Source organism: Drosophila mauritiana, chromosome 2L, assembly GCF_004382145.1.
Source record: "Drosophila mauritiana strain mau12 chromosome 2L, ASM438214v1, whole genome shotgun sequence".
Taxonomy (NCBI): domain Eukaryota; kingdom Metazoa; phylum Arthropoda; class Insecta; order Diptera; family Drosophilidae; genus Drosophila; species Drosophila mauritiana.
This window is the reverse complement of record NC_046667.1, coordinates 7,549,540-7,567,591: the sequence shown is the minus strand read 5'-3', so window position 1 is coordinate 7,567,591 and position 18,052 is coordinate 7,549,540. Positions and strand designations below refer to the sequence as shown.

General features: G+C 42.1%; 3 protein-coding genes across 7 annotated transcripts; 1 reads left to right on the top strand and 2 right to left on the bottom strand.

Moving 5' to 3' along the window:
- Positions 1 to 112: 112 nt before the first annotated feature.
- Positions 113 to 7,960, bottom strand: LOC117140856 (CD109 antigen). Its single transcript, XM_033303988.1, has 15 exons — positions 7,548 to 7,960; positions 5,198 to 5,375; positions 4,658 to 5,136; positions 4,266 to 4,596; positions 3,927 to 4,210; positions 3,753 to 3,864; positions 3,542 to 3,688; positions 2,810 to 3,485; positions 2,626 to 2,757; positions 2,145 to 2,563; positions 1,739 to 2,086; positions 1,508 to 1,685; positions 1,095 to 1,450; positions 578 to 1,034; positions 113 to 508 (listed from the first exon to the last, which is right to left on the bottom strand). The coding sequence occupies exons 1-15, from the start codon at positions 7,631 to 7,633 to the stop codon at positions 282 to 284; spliced, it is 4,410 nt and encodes a 1,469-aa protein (XP_033159879.1). The 5' UTR covers positions 7,634 to 7,960; the 3' UTR covers positions 113 to 281.
- Positions 7,961 to 9,152: 1,192 nt separating this feature from the next.
- On the top strand, positions 9,153 to 17,226 carry LOC117138969 (CD109 antigen). 5 transcript variants are annotated; one of them, XM_033301018.1, is made up of 8 exons: positions 9,153 to 9,386; positions 10,040 to 11,329; positions 11,392 to 11,653; positions 11,716 to 11,983; positions 14,214 to 14,427; positions 14,825 to 15,003; positions 15,059 to 15,957; positions 16,034 to 17,226. In XM_033301018.1, exons 1-8 carry the CDS (start codon positions 9,325 to 9,327, stop codon positions 17,120 to 17,122), a joined length of 4,263 nt encoding a protein of 1,420 aa, XP_033156909.1. In that variant the 5' UTR covers positions 9,153 to 9,324; the 3' UTR covers positions 17,123 to 17,226. The 5 variants fall into 5 exon arrangements, with proteins under 5 accessions (XP_033156909.1, XP_033156946.1, XP_033156929.1 ...); XM_033301055.1 differs by lacking the exon at positions 14,214 to 14,427 and adding an exon at positions 13,864 to 14,014; XM_033301038.1 differs by lacking the exon at positions 14,214 to 14,427 and adding an exon at positions 13,455 to 13,608.
- Positions 17,227 to 17,350: 124 nt separating this feature from the next.
- Positions 17,351 to 17,936, bottom strand: LOC117138992. The gene is made up of 2 exons (XM_033301067.1): positions 17,700 to 17,936; positions 17,351 to 17,645 (listed from the first exon to the last, which is right to left on the bottom strand). The coding sequence occupies exons 1-2, from the start codon at positions 17,862 to 17,864 to the stop codon at positions 17,514 to 17,516; spliced, it is 297 nt and encodes a 98-aa protein (XP_033156958.1). The 5' UTR covers positions 17,865 to 17,936; the 3' UTR covers positions 17,351 to 17,513.
- Between the last annotated feature and the right edge of the window lie 116 nt (positions 17,937 to 18,052).

Here is an 18,052-nt window from a genome sequence, read left to right as displayed (position 1 = left end):
AGAGCGTATGAGTTATACATCTCGCAAACGCGTATGAAGAGGTAAATAATACACTTCTCAAAAGTAATGTAACTTTAAGGAATGTTTCATAACATAACATTAAACATTGCGCTCTGGTTTTAGTAAACGTTTAACACTTTATTGGCAACACTTTAGCATCGTTAGATGTACTTAGATCAGGTTTAGTTCACGGCATTCATTAGGCTAGCTTAAGGACTATGTGAGTGGGTGTTGTTAAAGCTTCGATTTGGTTCCACGTTACGTGGCGGTAACAGTATCGTCTAACAGCTAAGGGTTTTCAAAAGGATCGACAAAACCATAACCACAGATAGCGTTGAAATGGCTGTGTGTCTCGGCCCTGAACTATGACCCGCTATCGCCGTGTAGTCATCAGGTCGCTTTGACTCGCGCTTCTCGGCCTTTTCGCATAGGTCACCGCAGTTGGCGTGCTCGCAAATGTCACAGATATTGGATTTGGGTGCCCTGTAGAACTGCCTGGCACGGCGAGCTGTATATCAAGGGTAAATTGATAAATTAATCAAAGGTTAATGATATTTGTTCCATTTGTCAATCCTACCGCTGTCATAGTAGTCGTACATGACCACTGCAACCGGTCGATGTTTTGTGACCTTGACCGTCTTGTAGGCATGCAGGGTGGGGCAGACCTCCCTTCTGTCCAGGTAATCAAAGTAGATGACCACCTTGGTGTTTCTATTCTGCGTCTCGACTTTCTTGATGCGCTCACTCGACTCCAGGGTGGGAAGTGTATCCCTGTCCACGACGAAGCCGCTGGGCAGGTGAACCTCCATTACTGCCATGTTGGAGCGCTGCTCGTTCTCGCCCACCACGGAAACAAAGCTGGCACAGGCCGAAAGATGGAGGTAGTCCGCATGGGAGTTCCGATTCACAGTGGGATCGAGTACAAATCGTGGCCAGGCACTGGTCACGTTCGTGTTATAGGTGTAGCTGACTTGGGCCAATGCCATTCCCCGACCAGTGGCCGAAACACTCAAGTTTTTAAGGTTGTTTGGCAGCTAGAAAGTAGGCCAATTAAGTATAAATCATTTCTAGTTAATTAAAAGCTCATCACTTACCTCCACCGTTTGCAGGGCTAGTGAGTTTTCGGCATTCACATTAATTATCGTTTCAGCACCTTCTCCGTAATGGAAGCCGATTTGAAGATTATTGCCCTGACTGGAAAAGCGTTCGGCGAACATGAGAAGCGCCTGGAGGCCGACCACAGTATCCTGCGATGCCACAAAACCACCTTTGGGATTTCGCTGGTCCATCAGCCAGTTCAAGACGGGCAGGGCATCGCCCACCAAGTTATTTTCCAGCAGAGCCAAGGCGGCGTAAGCGGAGATCTCGATGTTGACGCTACGAGTGGCATTATACCAGGGTGACTGCTGCTCACCAGCGGGCGCCGTCTTATTCCACCACTTGAGGCCATCTGGAAGATAGTTGCACTATTACGTAAGTACTTTTAATAAAAAATAAATTATCTTGCCCTTGTTGGTGGCCATTGAGTCTAATCGCTGAAGAAAAGCTGCCTTGGCATTATGATTAGCTCGGGAGAGCACGTAAGTGCCTATGGCCATGGCGTGCAGGTTACTTGATCCATCCAAGCCCCTGGTGATAAAGTCCAGGGCTTTGTTGATGTTGTTTCGATATTCGGGATATAGATCCTAGACAATATTAATGAAATACAATTGTAATGTGTTTAAGCCATTGCACTTACCACATTTTCCATTAGAGCCAGGGTCACAAATGCAGTCAGACTGATGCCATCGTCGCCAAATCTCTCGAATACGTCGCCACGCTCCTCGAAGCCACCGTTTGCTGACTGAACACTTCCCAAATAGGTTAGTGCCTTTTGCAGGACATTGCTATCCACTTGGGTGTATGGAGCAGCTTGCCGAAGCGAGCGGGCCACGTACGCTGTCAGCCAGGTGGAACTTCGCTTGATGTCTAATCCGAATGCACTGAAGGCACCATTCTCATGACGATAATAGAGAATCCTCTGGTAGCCAACTGCCAGATTGTTTGTGGCACGCAGTTCCACTTCTGGGGTCAGTTGACGAAGGCGCTAAGGAGAGAATTTCACATCATAAAATTGTGTTATAACATCGCAGAATTTGACTCACCCCCAAGTAACGTAATACTATTAGATTAGGTACAAAATTAACCATGGTCTGTTCGCCGCAGCCAGTTGGCAGAAGGATAAGGCTGTCCAGATTACCCACTAAGCTGCCAATGAGGTCGCCAACGGCTGATACTTCGATACGTGTGGATTCCGGAATGGCGTTGCGTGGAACCGCAATGGTGACGTTTCTTCTATTCTGGGCATTGGAGTTAAGTTCGAAGAGGAATCCTCTGTTGATTCGCTCCATGGCTCCAGGGTGCTCCACCAGCAGATTTTGCTCGACTGTATCGCCAGCCTGGGAGGAGGCAGCCATTGCCTTGACCAAGAGGGGGCCCACTCTCTTGGGAGTCACGATAAAGGACACGGAACGGGCGGATCGCCCCGGTACCTGCAAGGATCTACGTCTGTAGAGTTCCACCTCTGAAAATTGTATAATTAGTTTAAGAATCGTGTAGGTCATAACAGTAACATGGATAACTTACTTGGTTGGTTGGTGGCCTTAGGATCCAGTTGTGGGAAATCAAAGTCCAGCGCTGAGTTGTAAAAGGTGACATCCACGTTCAAATCACTGTCCCTATTGTTGTGCACCACAAACGGAATGGCAATGAGTTCATCTGAAAATATTAATATTTTTATCATTTATTTTTTACCCGATTCACGCCTTACCTCTTTTTATGGAGTATGGCAACTCGGTGCTTATGTAAAACTCTTTGTAGGCTTCCAATTTTCCATTGGCCGGAGATAATCCTAATCCGTTAACCGGATCCAGAGCAAAGGCGGAAACTACCCAGGATGTCATCTCACTGGGAATCCTTCTGTGGATTGAATTCCTTCCATCGCTGCTGGCGGATATGTTCAAGAAGAGCCACGTATTCGCTGGATCGCGCATCACATGGACCCTTGGATTATGCCAGAAGGGCTTTGGGGTGTAAGAAAAGGCGTATCGTCCTTTCCCAGGTGGCAACGTATTAACCTCGATCTTGTGGGCAGGTCCAATGTCTGTTTTTCGCACAGTCGTTAATTTGTCTTCCTCGGGCCCGGTGGAAACGTCTCGATCCAAAGCCGGATTGCTCTCAGCTTCCTTTTCGATAAAGTAATTCGTATTGGACATGGTTATCACACCAGATTCCTTGCCAGGTGATCCCATTGGGGTGTTCACATCGCTCAGTTCATATGAACGCAGGGCATCCATCAGTCGCTTGTGGGTTAAATCATGACCACTCCTAAGGTCGTTTGCATTTTGATCCACTAACATGAGGCCCACATATGAGTAGGGTTTGGTGCTTATACCTATGTCAATATCTTGACCAGGAGGTGCTCTAATGGGAGCGTCAACTTGTACCTATAAGTAAAGAATGAGAACTAACAGAAATTGGAAATATACTTAATAACTCTTACCGCATTGAGTAGATTTTCTTCAAGCTGTATGACCTGCTCATCGTAAACAAACTCTCCATCTACTACCGTATATACGAGCAGCTTGGCTCTTGGCATCATTGCAAATGATGCCAAGAATTTGATTGTGTGGAAAGTTCCATCGGTCACCTTGGAAAAGTTAACAATTCGATAAAGCATACTATACTTCTGATACAAAAAAATATAAACTTACATCCACATTGCGAGACAGAATAATATCGCCGCGACCGACCACTTGGTACATAAAATATTTAATGGGCCCAAAGGAGCGTACGACCACAGAAATTTCCTGGTTTACAGTGGGCCTTTAAATAGTGATACTATTATTAATAAATAGTTAAAATGTATTTTCCATATCTGAACTGACCTATCATTCAACACCTTAGCAGTGATATAGTTTTTGCTGTGCAAATGCTTGCTCGGGATCTTTCCCACCTCACTGATCACGCCCTGGTAGTCAACTATTATGGAATGAAATTCATCTCGATCTCCAATCGGAACAGTGAACTTCATCTTGATCTCTCCACTGGCATCCAAGCTATAGGCAGTACGATTGTACATCTCACTGCTGCCATAGACATTCGTCAAGTATGCGGTTATTTGGGGATTGAAGTCCCTCAATTGGCCGCCATCATTGCGGGCTATGCGAGCCTGCAATAAGATTCATTTTCATAACTATCAAAAGACACTTTCCTTGACCACTTACTGTAGCTTCAAAGGGCACTCCAGGAATATAGTAGCTGGGCACCTTGACGGCCTCCACGCGATAATGGTTCAAGTGCAGTGTCAAGACTGTTGAATAGTTTTGCACCGAACCAGTTGACTTTTCCTCAACGAGGGCATCCAAAAGGTATTGCCTCTCATAGTCCTGCTTCAGATGGAGCTCATTCTCTATATCGAACTCAAAGTACGCGTTGCCATCAATTGGCACAACTTTTCGGGTGATGAGATCGTTAACAAAAGGTTGGAGCGAGCCAAAGAAAGTGGGATAAATGGATAGGGTGGCTTCACCCACAATTGGCTGGCCAAATGCATAACTAGACAAAAAACGTTTGGTTAATATCGTATTGAAATTTATTTAATAATTTGACTGCTTACTGCGCTCTGACTGTGGCTCCTATTTTGCCATCCTTGTAAATAGCGTGCTTGGGAGTATCGATGTCTACAACGAATTTTGGCAGAATATGATCAAGGATCTCGAAAGTTTGCGTGTGCGCTTGTTCCGAAACATCCACGACAATGGACCAAGTGCCAAAACGAGGCGAGTCCGACAATCGCAGTTCGTTCGAGTATATGGAATTGGTTAGACGAATGTCCTTGTAGCTGCGTATAATGTTATCACCGGAGTCCTTGATATCCACATGCACACGTCCATAGCCACGAGCGGGTTTCAGATTGGCATCCAAAATAAGCACTCGATAGTGAACCAAATCGCCTGGCTTGTAGATGCTCTTGTCCGTCTGAACCAAAACCGTATGTTGTTTGGACTCAAAGTGCAGTTGAGTCTCATTGGTAAACTGAACTCCTCCAAGGCCCTCAGCAGTTAGGCGATATCTGTCAGTTCTTAGGGCGGGAATCTAAAGTTGATCTGTGATAAATAGAAGGTCTTTTGCTATATCATATATAATTACCACCTACCTCAAAGTGCAATAGCTGTGTGGAAAAAGGTCGTAACTCCACGGTCTTAAAGTCCGTGTAAGAGCTGCCCAGGATTCCCACCTTAAATGTGGCGGATTCAGGTGCATTGTGCAAGCTCACAGCCACATGAAATTGCGAGTTCGGACGCAGAGTATTCGGAGCAATGATGGAGTACAAACTACAATGTTAAATTCGTTTATAATTATAACAAAACTAGTGAAAACGAGAAATATATCTTAAAAACAATCTGTGAAGATTTTAAAATGTTATATCTTTACTATACTCCTTATATTTTGAACAACATTTTTCCAAACGAAACCCGATTTAACCTCAGGCCGGCGACTGCCGTAAAATAAATAAACAAAAAGAGCTACAGATTTAATGTTCGTAGATAAGTGGATTACACCTATGCTGTTATGCTATCTGAATCTTTTTTTCGCTATTCATTCACGCGTCTAACGGAAGACAATACCCCAACCCGAAAGAGGGTATTGTACTTTAACTTTCGGTCGGGTCAGCATCAATCGCTGCGGTGAGGTATCTGTCGGAAATGGTTGGAGGTGGTTTGGTCTGTGGGCTTGGGGTCGGGGTTGTGGGAAGTACGGCAGAGTGGCTCGAGCTATAACTACTTTTGTGTGGTTTTCTTTTGTGGGCTCCTCGAAATGCAGAATGTGGAAGCTTCCTAAATCAGCTAAGCCAAACAATCAGCAGCTGTTGATCAAAGGTTTTTGGGCTCATTTGAATATGATTATCATGGTAAATTTAAGCTACCTTATTACCACTTAATTTATAAAAAAAAACTGGTATTAAAAGTGTATGTAACTAATAACTAATGGATTTATTTTGCAGACAAATGTAACCAACGTACACCTAACTTGCTTTCGAAAGGTGCCTTATGTTGCTTAAGTAATTTTAGTTTTTTACGTAAGCTCTTTCATTTAGTATCCGTTTTTCGTGCTTCTTACATTTGGCTGCCTTTGTAAAATGCTCGGGCTGATCATTTAGTTGTCAGCTAAATTGCTAAACTTATGAGCTGCCTCCTAACTGTGCCACCTTTCCTGGTAATTCACTGCTTGCCGCCTGTTCTAATTTCAATTGGTGCGGCGGGTCTAACCTGTTCCCACCAAAAATTTTCTTTTGTGTTTATGTCACGTTTGTTAGCCTAAAAAAACAGGTTCCCTCGATGGTGGTCGCTCTCGCAAAACGGTTTTCAACCAACAGGTAAATGGCAAAAACAATTTCGCTTTTGCTCAAATTGGCCGCAAACTGCAGGCTTCAAGTTTCCAGTTGCAGTAGCGATGTTCCACCTGATTGATTCTGCCATGGGGTGTTAAACGAATGTAACCAGGTGCGATTCATAGACATAGGATAGCTCTTATTCGATCCGGGTTCAATTGTATGAAATTCACCCACATGAACTGGCGAAATCAAGCCTTGAACGAGTGGCCCATATATGGTGGCAGATTGAGCTCGGCCAACTCAATGACAGATCATGAATTCGAGGAGAAACAGGAGGAAAGCACCAGAAGTAGACGCCTCCAATGGTAGTGATCATTACTCGATCAAACACAGTTCTTGGCGAAGCTCTACACAATAAATTCGCAAAGTGATTATAAAATCGCTTCGACTGGTCAGCCTTCAAGGTGAGCCATCGGAAATGAGTACACAAGTAGCAATCCATGTTAATGTGTCACCTCAACCAGGCGACAGCATCAGGGTGAGTCGATCGGGAAGAGAATGATACTGGTAGAGTGGTGGAATTTTTTGCTTCAGAGATATTGTCATATGCAATTAAAATTTTTTCATAGGTGAAAATTTAATTTGTTTAGGGGATCATTTATATATTGAAAAGTAATAAAACGTTTAGTAAGTTTAAAAAATAAATCCAGCCATATTCGATAGCAAGTGAATGTATTATGGGATGCGGAACTATTACGCAAGCTAACATTTTTCTTTTCCATTGGAATGCATCTCCTTTTTAGCATCTTGCCACCTTGCATCACCCTATCGAGTTTAGTATGCGTAGGAAGCTTTGAGTTCGCCTCCAAAAATCGCGTTGGCTTCGGGTTATTTCATCTGCCGTCTTGTTTCGGTCTTGTCAGCTTATTATGACAGTAATAAAACCCAGGGCTAATTTCTTGATTACATGCTGTTAATTACAGATCTGCGTGGCGGCATCTTCCTGAAATTCCCAATGATCTCTCGAGTTCGTCGTCTAAGTCATTTGTTTTGGCTTCATCTGGAGTTGAGTGATGTCATTATGAGGCATTTAAAAATATACTTCCATTTTTCTATCGCTTGCCGAATGTGTCACCTGTGGAGGTGATGTGTGTCTGTTTGTTATACTAACCCCTGGGCAGATGTTTGGTAAAGCAAACAAACGGTGACTAAGATCAGCACTGGAATAGCGCCCATATCCGCTCCTTGGAGGCGCATTTTTGGTTTGTCTTTAAATCACGTTAGCAAAATTAAGTGTAAACACGTTTTCTCGATTGTTGAATTGTGTATTGGCATCACATATTAAAACAAAAATCAAGTCGAACTTTATTGCCGTGGGCAGGCGCGTTGCTCCTTCTCACTCGCACTAGCACTGCCGAACACTATCTCGCTCTCACACGAGATTGCAGCAGCACCAAAATAAAAGCACCGCAGATTGCCTAAGACGAGGTGCGCGTTTTTGGGGCGACTTTACTCGCTCTCGGTTGAACGCGATTTTCACCTTTGCTGCGAAACGGTCGCGATCACCTGTTGTCCGCTTGAAAGCTCGCTGGCAACTGATTTCTCAAGTCGCCGATCACTCTTGCAATGTTTGAATTCTCAAATTTGTCGCAACAAAATCAAAAAATAACAACAAATTCAACTTTTGAGAGCTTCAAAGCTTTTTGCAGGTTGGGTTCGTTGCACTGCTTAGCTATAACTCGAACCAAAACACCTTGCCGAAAATGTTCGACAATAAAGTTTGGGAGAAAGATATTTAATTCAATTTAAATCGAATTAATTTTTATATTTTACTAAAAAAAATCATTCAATTCAGATTCAATTTACTGATAATTAATGCTGATCTGATCACCGAACATATACATATTGTTATGGTAATTTGAGAATTTTAAGATTTGTTGTAATTTATAAGTATTTTATACTAATATATCCAAAAGATTGGCGGTACAACAAAGGCACCGCTTTAACCCTTCCCTATGTTCCAGCTGTTAATATTTATTCTTTATTTCCATTTTCGCAAGCTTGTAGTGCTTACAACAAGCATACTGTAAGGAAAACGTAAAATGGCTGTTTATATAGTAATTAGCACATGGATGCATTGTTCAACACGAATTAACCGGTTAACGATCTCTCGGCTAGAACATATGTTATCCCCATAGAAAATCACGCACAAAAGAAATAAAGAGTGTTTTAATGATAAGAAGGCCCGATAAGTGCATTTCCATGAATTTGTTGGAAATTTCTAATGACCTCTCTTATCAGAAAGATGTGTCCTACCATATAGAAGCACTTTCTGATCAGAAACTGTATTTTTTTTTTTTATTAATTTTTGTTGTTTTTGATCAGAGTGTGTTCTTGTCCAGTATACTTATGTATGCACATAAGCTGGTAATTATAATTACTGCAAGGGTATGTAAGCTTCGGATTGCAAGCTTCCTTTCTTGTTTTGCTTCCTATTAGTTGAGAGTGTCCAGCTTCCAGTTTTACTTTTTAAACTTAATAAAGAGAAAGAGAGAGAGAGAGAGAGACGCAAACAGATTTATCATCAGTGACGCAAACAAACACCTAATTTAATTCTACCGGCTTTTTTTTGTTGTGTCTATTAGGTCTCCCTTTTACGGCTGGAGAATTCCCCGAAAAAATAATAAAGAGCATTTTGAGAGAGAGAGAGAGAGATCTGAAGAGAGATTAAATTCTACTTAAAGCCGGCATCAGATCAAGACTGACTCAGTGTGAATCGTCGCTAGCTGGCGATCGGTCGGGTTTCGGGTTCAGATTTGTTTTCCTGTCTTCCAGCAACTCGGAGACAAAGAAAATACTGTGAAATAATATATCAATCAATAACCGTTCGGGATCAAAAGTTTGTGCATTGATTTAATCTACACCTATCTATTTGCAATTCCTGCAACATGTTCAGGATCTTTCTGTGCGGAATTATTTTACAATACGCCCTGCTAATTAATGCCACTGGGTGAGTTTGATTGAAAGTAAACACAAATATGATAAACAATTGATCGCTTATCAGTTCGAAAAGAAATGCGAGGCTGAAAGGAATTCTTAAAAATAATCTTTTGAATATGTAGCCACCAATAAAAATTGGAAAGTTCACAGGCCACGTCTTTCTGATTTTATTGCCGATTCCCTTTAAACCGGTTGGAAAACCACGATGAAATAGATAACAGTGCTATAGTCAGTTTTATTCAAATGCCTGATGGCGAAAATCAGTTAATGCATAAAATACGGGAACCACACAGGGTTAACTCACTAATTGGCCATAAAAATATGTATATTTAATATTTCCCCTTTAAAGGGGATTTTAATGGTTGCACGCAAAAAGTTAGAAAACTCCGACTGATTACGTTCGTTTTATTATTATTATTAATATTGTCAAAATATGGTGCCATGTTTAGGTGAGGGCAGTAGTTTCGCAGAATTAGAAGGCATCTCCGTGTTTCCATTGTCAGAATATTAAAATGAATCAATCATAGAACAACAGAACTCTATCAGATAATTAATTATCAAAAATATACATGAAATTGCAATTAGGTATTCAAAATCCGGTAATGTCAATACGTAGCCACACAATCATCATTGTTCAATTAAAAAATAATTCTCGCTTTGCAGTCTCTATTCGGTGGTGGGGCCTGGTACCCTCCGGTCCAACTCCAAGTACAATGTCGTCGTTTCTGTCCACAAGGCAGATGGTCCGAGTCAGATAAAAGTCAGTCTAAATGGACCCTCGTACAACGAGACGAAGCAAATCGAACTGCCGCCCATGTCCACCCAAAATGTGGAGTTCGAGGTGCCCAAACTGGCCACTGGCAACTATAATCTTACGGCAGAGGGTCTATCCGGTGTTGTGTTTAAGAATTCTACCAAATTGAACTATGCGGATGAGAAGCCATCGGTCTTTGTTCAAACTGATAAGGCCACCTATAAGCCCGCTGATCTCGTTCAATTCCGTATTCTCTTTCTGGATGAAAACACCCGACCTGCAAAGATTGAAAAGCCCATATCTGTCATAATCACAGATGGAGCTCAAAACAGAATTAAACAGCTAAGCGACGTCAAGTTGACGAAGGGTGTTTTCTCTGGTGAACTTCAGTTGTCCGAACAGCCTGTTCTGGGCACCTGGAAGATCTCCGTCAGCGTGGATGGTGATAATAGGGAGACCAAGTCCTTTGAGGTTGACAAATATGTCCTGCCGAAGTTCGAGGTAATCGTGGACACGCCCAAGGCTGCCGTCATTGAAGACAAGGTGATCAAGGCCACGATTCGCGCCAAGTACACATACGGAAAGCCAGTCAAGGGCAAGGCTACAGTGTCCATGGAACGAAGCTATGGATACTTTGGAAACCCGGAAGGGAACGACTACAAACAGGAGAAAACCATTGACGTCGATGGAAAGGGTCATGTGGAGTTCGATATTATAAGCTGGACCCAAAGAGATCAATACTTACCGCCCGTTAAACTATTTGCCGTCGTCACTGAGGAACTGACTGGCAACAAGCAGAATGCCACTGCCACAGTTGTTCTGCATAAACAGCGATACATGATTGAGGCTTATGAAAGGCCAGACCACTTTGAAGCCAATAAGTCGTTCATCTATCAGGTTGTGGTGAAGAATGTTGATGGATCCCCAGTCACGAGCTCTGCGAAAAACGCCAAGATAGGCTTTACCAATACGTTTAGCTATTTTAATGAGATGCCTCCTGTGTCAAGTATTAACTTTGAGGCACCTGTGAATGAAAATGGCATTGCAACCTTTAATGTTACGCTGCCCGATAGCGAATCCAGATATTATCGTATATTTGTAACATTCGATAGGTCGATAAGCCACCTCGGTTCCATCTCGAAGTTTGAGCCAACAATGATAAGTAGGGAGCCGCTAAAGATTCAGGTGAATACAAAAAAGTAAGTAGTTGAATAAGTCTATAATGAAGGATTAGCAGGTATTTGACCCTTTGATATTTTAGGCCTAGACTAGGCGAACGAGTTTCTTTCGATGTCGTCTCGATTGAAGATCTGCCCTATTTTGTATACACCATTGTGGCCAGAGGTAATGTGATACTCAGTGATTACGTGGATGTGCCGGACGGCAAGAAAACATTCACGGTTAAGTTCACACCAACATTTAGCATGGTGCCGAAGGCAACGATCTATGTTCATTATGTTGTAAACAACGACCTACAGTTCGAAGAGAAAACTATTGACTTTGAGAAGGAGTTTAGTAACTCGGTATGACTACGCATTCAATGTATTTTAAGTTGCACCTAATAAATATTTTTTTTCCGTAATAGATTGATATATCGGCTCCGACGAATGCCAAACCGAGTGAAAAAGTCAAGCTACGGATTAAAACCGATGCCGATTCCTTTGTGGGTCTTTTGGGGGTGGATCAGAGTGTCCTGCTGCTCAAGTCGGGCAACGATCTAAGCCAAGATGATATCTTTAATAGCCTCAACAAATATCAGACATCAACACCCTGGATGAACGGCTATGGGCGTTATCCTGGTCAAACATCCGGACTAGTGACGCTAACTAACGCAAATTATCCTTACAACACTGGTAAGAATTCGGTCATTTAGAACCTTTATTTAGCAGGACTTTTTCATTCAAGTATTCCAAAATTTATTGTAGACAAGGGCTTTAGGGAAAAGTATTTTATTTTTTCAGCTACATGAATATGAAATTAGTTGCCATCTGTTAACAATGCATTTAATCATTTGTCAGAATTTCCCGATTATGTTGAAGACGATCCGGAAATCTACGCTTTCGAAAACAATCTTGAAGCATTGCCTCCAATGCCTGCTATTGCTAATTTCCCCCCCGGCACCGGAAATACCATTCAGCCGGTAGAGATACGTAAGAACTTTGCCGATGTCTGGATTTGGCAATCGATCGGCCGGAGGTGGGTCACTGGAAATTGACCACACTTGTTTTGCACCCTAACGCACAGCTTCTCTGCTTTCTTATTTTTATGTCTAAGCAAAGGCTATCTAGACTATCAATGCAAATTGTACTAATACAGCAACGGAATAATATTGTTCTAATGATAGATTTTGATTATTTTATAAATGAGTGCCGTACGACTTTAGATTTTTAGATTTTTCTCGGCCGCTTTCGTGATCATCGTTAGGTGCCAAATGTGTCACATTCTGCTTTCGTATTTATCCGTAAAATCAATTTTATAGCCAGAGCATTCCCTGAAAGTCTTGACTATCAAGTAGAAGATTCGATTTCGTACGACGAAGTGGACTCAATTTCTATAACTTCACCTACAAAAATCGAATTAGTTCGAACGAACTTTGCAGAAGTCTGGATGTGGACAACATCCGACAATGGGAGGTGGGTTTTAGCTTATCTTCTATGTCTATTTGTTTTGCACCCTAACGTACAGATCTCTCTGCTTTCTTATTTTTATTTTTGGGTAAAATTAATTATCCTTAGAGTCTATCTCATCTATTAACTCAAAATTGTACTAATACGACAGCGGTATCATAATATTTTACTGCCATAATGGTGTTCAAAGATATTTAAACTACGGCTTAGGCTTCGGTATCTATGGCTCAGAGTTAGCAATCGTACTTAATCCAAATTCCTTGAAATCAATATTTTAGACATATTTATTGATTTGGATTAAATTAAAATATTGACTTTCGAGTGCAACATTTAATTTCATCTACAAAAATCGAATTAGTTTGAAATAATTATGCAGAAGTCTGGATATGGTCAAATTCGGGCACTGGGAGGTGGGTTTTAGTTTTTCTTGTGCATGCTCGCTATTGATCTAAAGTTGCTTAGCTCACCTAACCCGACGAAATAGGTATGACAAGGTATTCTTAAGGGTGGTCAGTTTGGGACTTCAAATTGGAGTAGATTTGTATCATAACATCGCAGGAACATTAACGAACTTAGGATCTTCAAATTGGAAGAACCAATGATATATATTATTTTCAGGATATTAAAAGCTTTGTGGGACTAGATCAAATCGTAAACTAAATACACTCGTTAATAATCATTATATATCCCAATGCAGATTCTTATGCAATATATCCATATTTACTTAATGGAGATTTCGCAATTGCATTTTCTCTTGCGGGAGAGGCACCGGGAATGGCTTCACCTCCAACTTCACCTCCACAGATTCGAAAAGAATTTCCGGAAAACTGGATATTTTATAATGCCGAAAAGTATGACGGATTTCTAACCTTATCCATAGGTCTTTCCACTGTGTATAATGTCTTGGGGTGTCGTCTTTACGCTTAACTATTAACGCTCTAACATCTACATGCTTTGGATTTCGTAGATCAGGTTTGAAATTTGTATTAGGATTATTTATTGGAAAAATTGCGTCTCCGTCAAGAGTTTGACTTACTAACCTTACCCATTACTCCAAATTCTCCTCCTCCTAACCAAATTAAAGTACTAAGTTATGTACCTAGCAGAAAGACGAATATTCATTAGACCAGGGATTGGCTTCCCACGCCCACTATTTAACCGCGTAACAGTTACTGAATCTCTAGCACAAAACGTTCTTACTGAACCACAGGTTCGAAAAGAGTTTCCGGAAAACTGGATATTTAACATCTTCGAAAAGTATGATACTTGAAATTTTATTATTCAAGTTCCATTTGTGTTTATGACTAACAAAAACCCGGCTTATTACAATTTAACAAACATATATTGAATTTACAAGATGAAAGTTATATGATCATACAATTTTTAATAGAAAACCCATTATCAATTTAGTCGGAATAAACAATAACCAAATATTCTAAAATAATTGGTACCGTAGGTCGCCTCTTGAGGTTCCCTTATGCATTAGGAGGGCCTAGACACCATCCGAGGATTATGTTCTCAACATATCGTGTTGGCATACAAGGTGAAGATAGGATGTATTTCTCTGCCCCGAGATTAAATAATGTAAATCTAAAAGAAATCCCTTTAAAACAAACACCCCAACGAACGACAATCCGAAAAGAGTTTCCAGAAACGTGGTTTTTTGAAAAGTAAACAATTTTTTTCTCCTGTGTCCTGTTTTGCATGTCTGCATGCTTTTATGATTAACAATTTTCGAAATCCGATATATTAATAAGATACGAAATTATTAATTAATACGAAATTATTAATAATACGAAAGACTTCCAAAAAACCGACTCACGTAGCGAGGCAATCATCTTAAGAAGCGGGAAGAGTCAATAAGAATATCCACAGAAAGTCTTGAAAATTTACCGAAAAAGTAATTAGTTTCCGTACTGCTTTTTAACTTTTCCCATGCATGATTAATTGTTAACTAACCCTACACGCCACCCTAATACTTTGTGTTTTCTCGTACAATGTGTATATATACATTCTAACTTGTATAAAAGTTTAAAAGCTAAACGCAAAATTGTCATCCTTATACAGCGTGAGTGAAGAGGGATTCACCCTGACCAAAAAAATACCGGATACGATCACCTCATGGGTGGTTACGGGATTCTCCCTTAACCCAACATCCGGAATTGCTTTAACTAAGAGTCCGAGCAAGATTCGAGTATTCCAGCCCTTCTTTGTGTCCACAAACCTGCCGTATTCCGTAAAGCGAGGTGAGTCAATTGCAATATCGTTATTTAACATCCTAACATTTGAAAAATATCTAAGGTGAGGTAATTGCTATTCCCGTGGTCATATTCAACTACCTGGATAAGACCCTTGATGCAGATGTAGTCATGGACAACTCTGATCAGGAATATGAATTCACCGAGGCTACCAATGAGGTGTTGGAGAAGGCCATCGATGAGGTGCGCCGGGTCAAAAGGGTCACGATACCGGCCAATAGTGGCAAGAGTGTTTCATTTATGATCCGACCGAAATCTGTAGGATTCACGACCCTGAAAATCACAGCCACCTCTGCCTTGGCCGGCGATACTATTCACCAGAAGTTAAAGGTTGAACCGGAGGGCGTAACCCAGTTCGAGAACCGGGCTGTCTTTATCAACCTCAAGGATCAGCCGGAGATGTCTCAGTCCCTGGATGCCGAAATTCCCAGCGAGGTCGTGCCCCAATCCGAATTTATAGAGTTCTCTGTGGTTGGTGATCTTCTGGGACCGACGCTCCAGAATCTCGACAATCTGGTGCGTATGCCGTACGGCTGCGGAGAGCAAAACATGGTAAACTTTGTGCCCAACATCTTGGTGCTGAAATACCTCGAGGTTACTGGTCGAAAGCTTCCGTCCGTGGAGTCAAAGGCTAGAAAGTTCCTGGAGATCGGCTACCAGAGGGAACTGACCTACAAGCACGACGATGGTTCCTATAGTGCGTTTGGAAAGTCGGACGCTTCGGGCAGCACCTGGCTCACCGCCTATGTCATGCGTTCCTTCCATCAAGCTGGAACATACACGGATATCGATCCCAAGGTTATTACTGCTGGTCTTGACTTCCTTGTATCGAAGCAGAAGGAGAGTGGCGAGTTCCCGGAGGTCGGCAAACTTTTCGACAACGCGAACCAAAACCCATTGGCTCTAACTTCGTTCGTTCTGCTAGCTTTCTTTGAGAATCATGTAAGTCACCTAGTAAGTTGCCTATTACCATACCGATTATGTATTTTTACCAGAGATTTATGCTTAATTGCTTCAGGAACTGATCCCGAAGTACCAAAGTGCCATTGAGAAGGCAGTTCGCTATGTGGCCGAAGAGGCTGACAAGACGGACGACCAGTATTCTTTGGCCATTGCCGCCGTGGCCCTCCAACTGGCCAAGCACCCGCAGGCGGAGAAGGTCATTGCTAAGCTGGAGAGCGTTGCCCGAAACGAGAATGATCGAATGTGGTGGTCTAAGGCCACGGAATCCACTGGTGAGGATGGACGCGTTTTTCACTGGAAACCTCGCAGTAACGACGTCGAGATCACCTCATATGTTCTGCTTGCGCTTCTTGAAAAGGATCCGGCTGAAAAGGCCCTGCCCATCATCAAGTGGCTGATATCGCAGCGTAACAGCAACGGAGGATTCTCCTCCACTCAGGACACCGTGATTGGTCTCCAGGCGCTTACGAAATTCGCCTACAAGACGGGCTCTGGCTCAGGCACCATGGATATTGAGTTCTCATCTGCGGGTGAATCCAAGAATACAATCAAGGTTAACCCAGAGAATTCCCTGGTTCTGCAGACCCATGTCCTGCCAAAGAGCACTCGCAAGTTAAACTTTACAGCCAAGGGAACAGGATCTGCCATGGTTCAGCTCTCCTATCGGTACAACCTAGCGGAGAAAGAGAAGAAGCCCAGTTTCAAGGTAACTCCCACGGTCAAGGACACGCCCAACCAGCTACTGGTGGTGGACATCTGTGCCGAGTACGTGCCCTTAGAAGACGCCGACAAGGAGAAGGACTCCAACATGGCAGTGATGGAAATCGCACTGCCCTCAGGGTTCGTTGGTGACGCCGAAAGCTTGGGCAAAATCCAGGCGGTGGATCGGGTGAAGCGCGTAGAGACCAAGAACTCCGACTCCACGGTGGTCGTCTACTTTGACAGCTTAACTCCCGGTGATGTTCGTTGCTTGCCGTTGGAGGCCTCCAAGGCTCACGCGGTGGCCAAGCAGAAGCCCGCCTCCGTTTCCCTGTACGACTACTATGACACGGAGCGCAAGGCCACCGAGTACTACCAGGTGAAGTCCTCCCTGTGCGACATCTGCGAGGGCGCCGACTGCGGAGAGGGCTGCAAGAAGGACTGAGGTTCTGGAGTCAAACGATGGTGAAAACCTTTAGAAGTAGTATCAACAAACCTTCCTTTGGAAATATTAAATAAAAAACAGATATTGTACGCATTCAAATTAAATATAATTCTTTATGACCACATTTGACAATAATTTTTAGATAATGTTAGAGCACAAAGGTATACAAAATATATTTTTGGAAGTCTTTCAAATCTAAAACCAGATCATATTAAATGTGAAGCATACCATTAGGCTGCATCGTTCACATTTTAGCTTTAAGTTTTGTTCATGATATTGCAAAGTTCAAGATCACTGCTTAAATGGGATAAAAACTAGATAAGCAACGACACGTCAGTACCTATCAATAAGTCTGAAAACAGAGCATTTTAACTTTAAAATGCTTATTTACTTACGTCTGAACATTTTTTATCAGTACTTCCACAACAATATTTTCCTTTCGCATTAAAGCTAGGAAAGAATCTTTTCCCATAGGGCTCACCATTATGTGGACTACCTTTATGCCACGATGCCACAAGTTATACTAGAATATTAAGGCATTATTCAGCTGTTTCCTCTAAATTCCACTGACACTCACATTGTCTGTGTCCTTCAGCAGTCCATCGATAACCTGTTGATCCGACCGAGTTTTTATGAAAATCTTGTACACTGAATAGTTTTCATAGAAACGGGGGAGTATAGGATCTGATAGGCTACTTTTCCAAGCAGTTATCAATAGTAACAATGCAATCAGTGGACGCATCTTGACTAAACTTTAAAGGGGTATTTTGTAATTTTGAGCTGACTATTTATACAGCTGGGATTGAGAATAAAAAATAGTAGAATATGAATGAGGGTTCAGAGGGTTGTGTTTCTCAAGACCGAAAGTAATAAAATAAGAATAAGGCTACAGACACTTGCCTTTAAATAAAGCTGTTCTGAAAACAATCT

Coding starts and splice junctions, on each gene's coding strand:
- LOC117140856 (XM_033303988.1), bottom strand. CDS start 7,633: ATGCGCCTCCAAGGAGCGGATATGGGCGCTATTCCAGTGCTGATCTTA. Junction 5,376..7,547: donor TACCAAACATCTGCCCAGGG/GTTAGTATAACA, acceptor TTAACATTGTAG/TTTGTACTCCATCATTGCTC. Junction 1,035..1,094: donor TAGCCCTGCAAACGGTGGAG/GTAAGTGATGAG, acceptor CCTACTTTCTAG/CTGCCAAACAACCTTAAAAA.
- LOC117138969 (XM_033301018.1), top strand. CDS start 9,325: ATGTTCAGGATCTTTCTGTGCGGAATTATTTTACAATACGCCCTGCTA. Junction 11,330..11,391: donor ATTCAGGTGAATACAAAAAA/GTAAGTAGTTGA, acceptor TTGATATTTTAG/GCCTAGACTAGGCGAACGAG. Junction 11,654..11,715: donor AGAAGGAGTTTAGTAACTCG/GTATGACTACGC, acceptor TTTCCGTAATAG/ATTGATATATCGGCTCCGAC.
- LOC117138992 (XM_033301067.1), bottom strand. CDS start 17,864: ATGCGTCCACTGATTGCATTGTTACTATTGATAACTGCTTGGAAAAGT. Junction 17,646..17,699: donor TGCTGAAGGACACAGACAAT/GTGAGTGTCAGT, acceptor TTAATATTCTAG/TATAACTTGTGGCATCGTGG.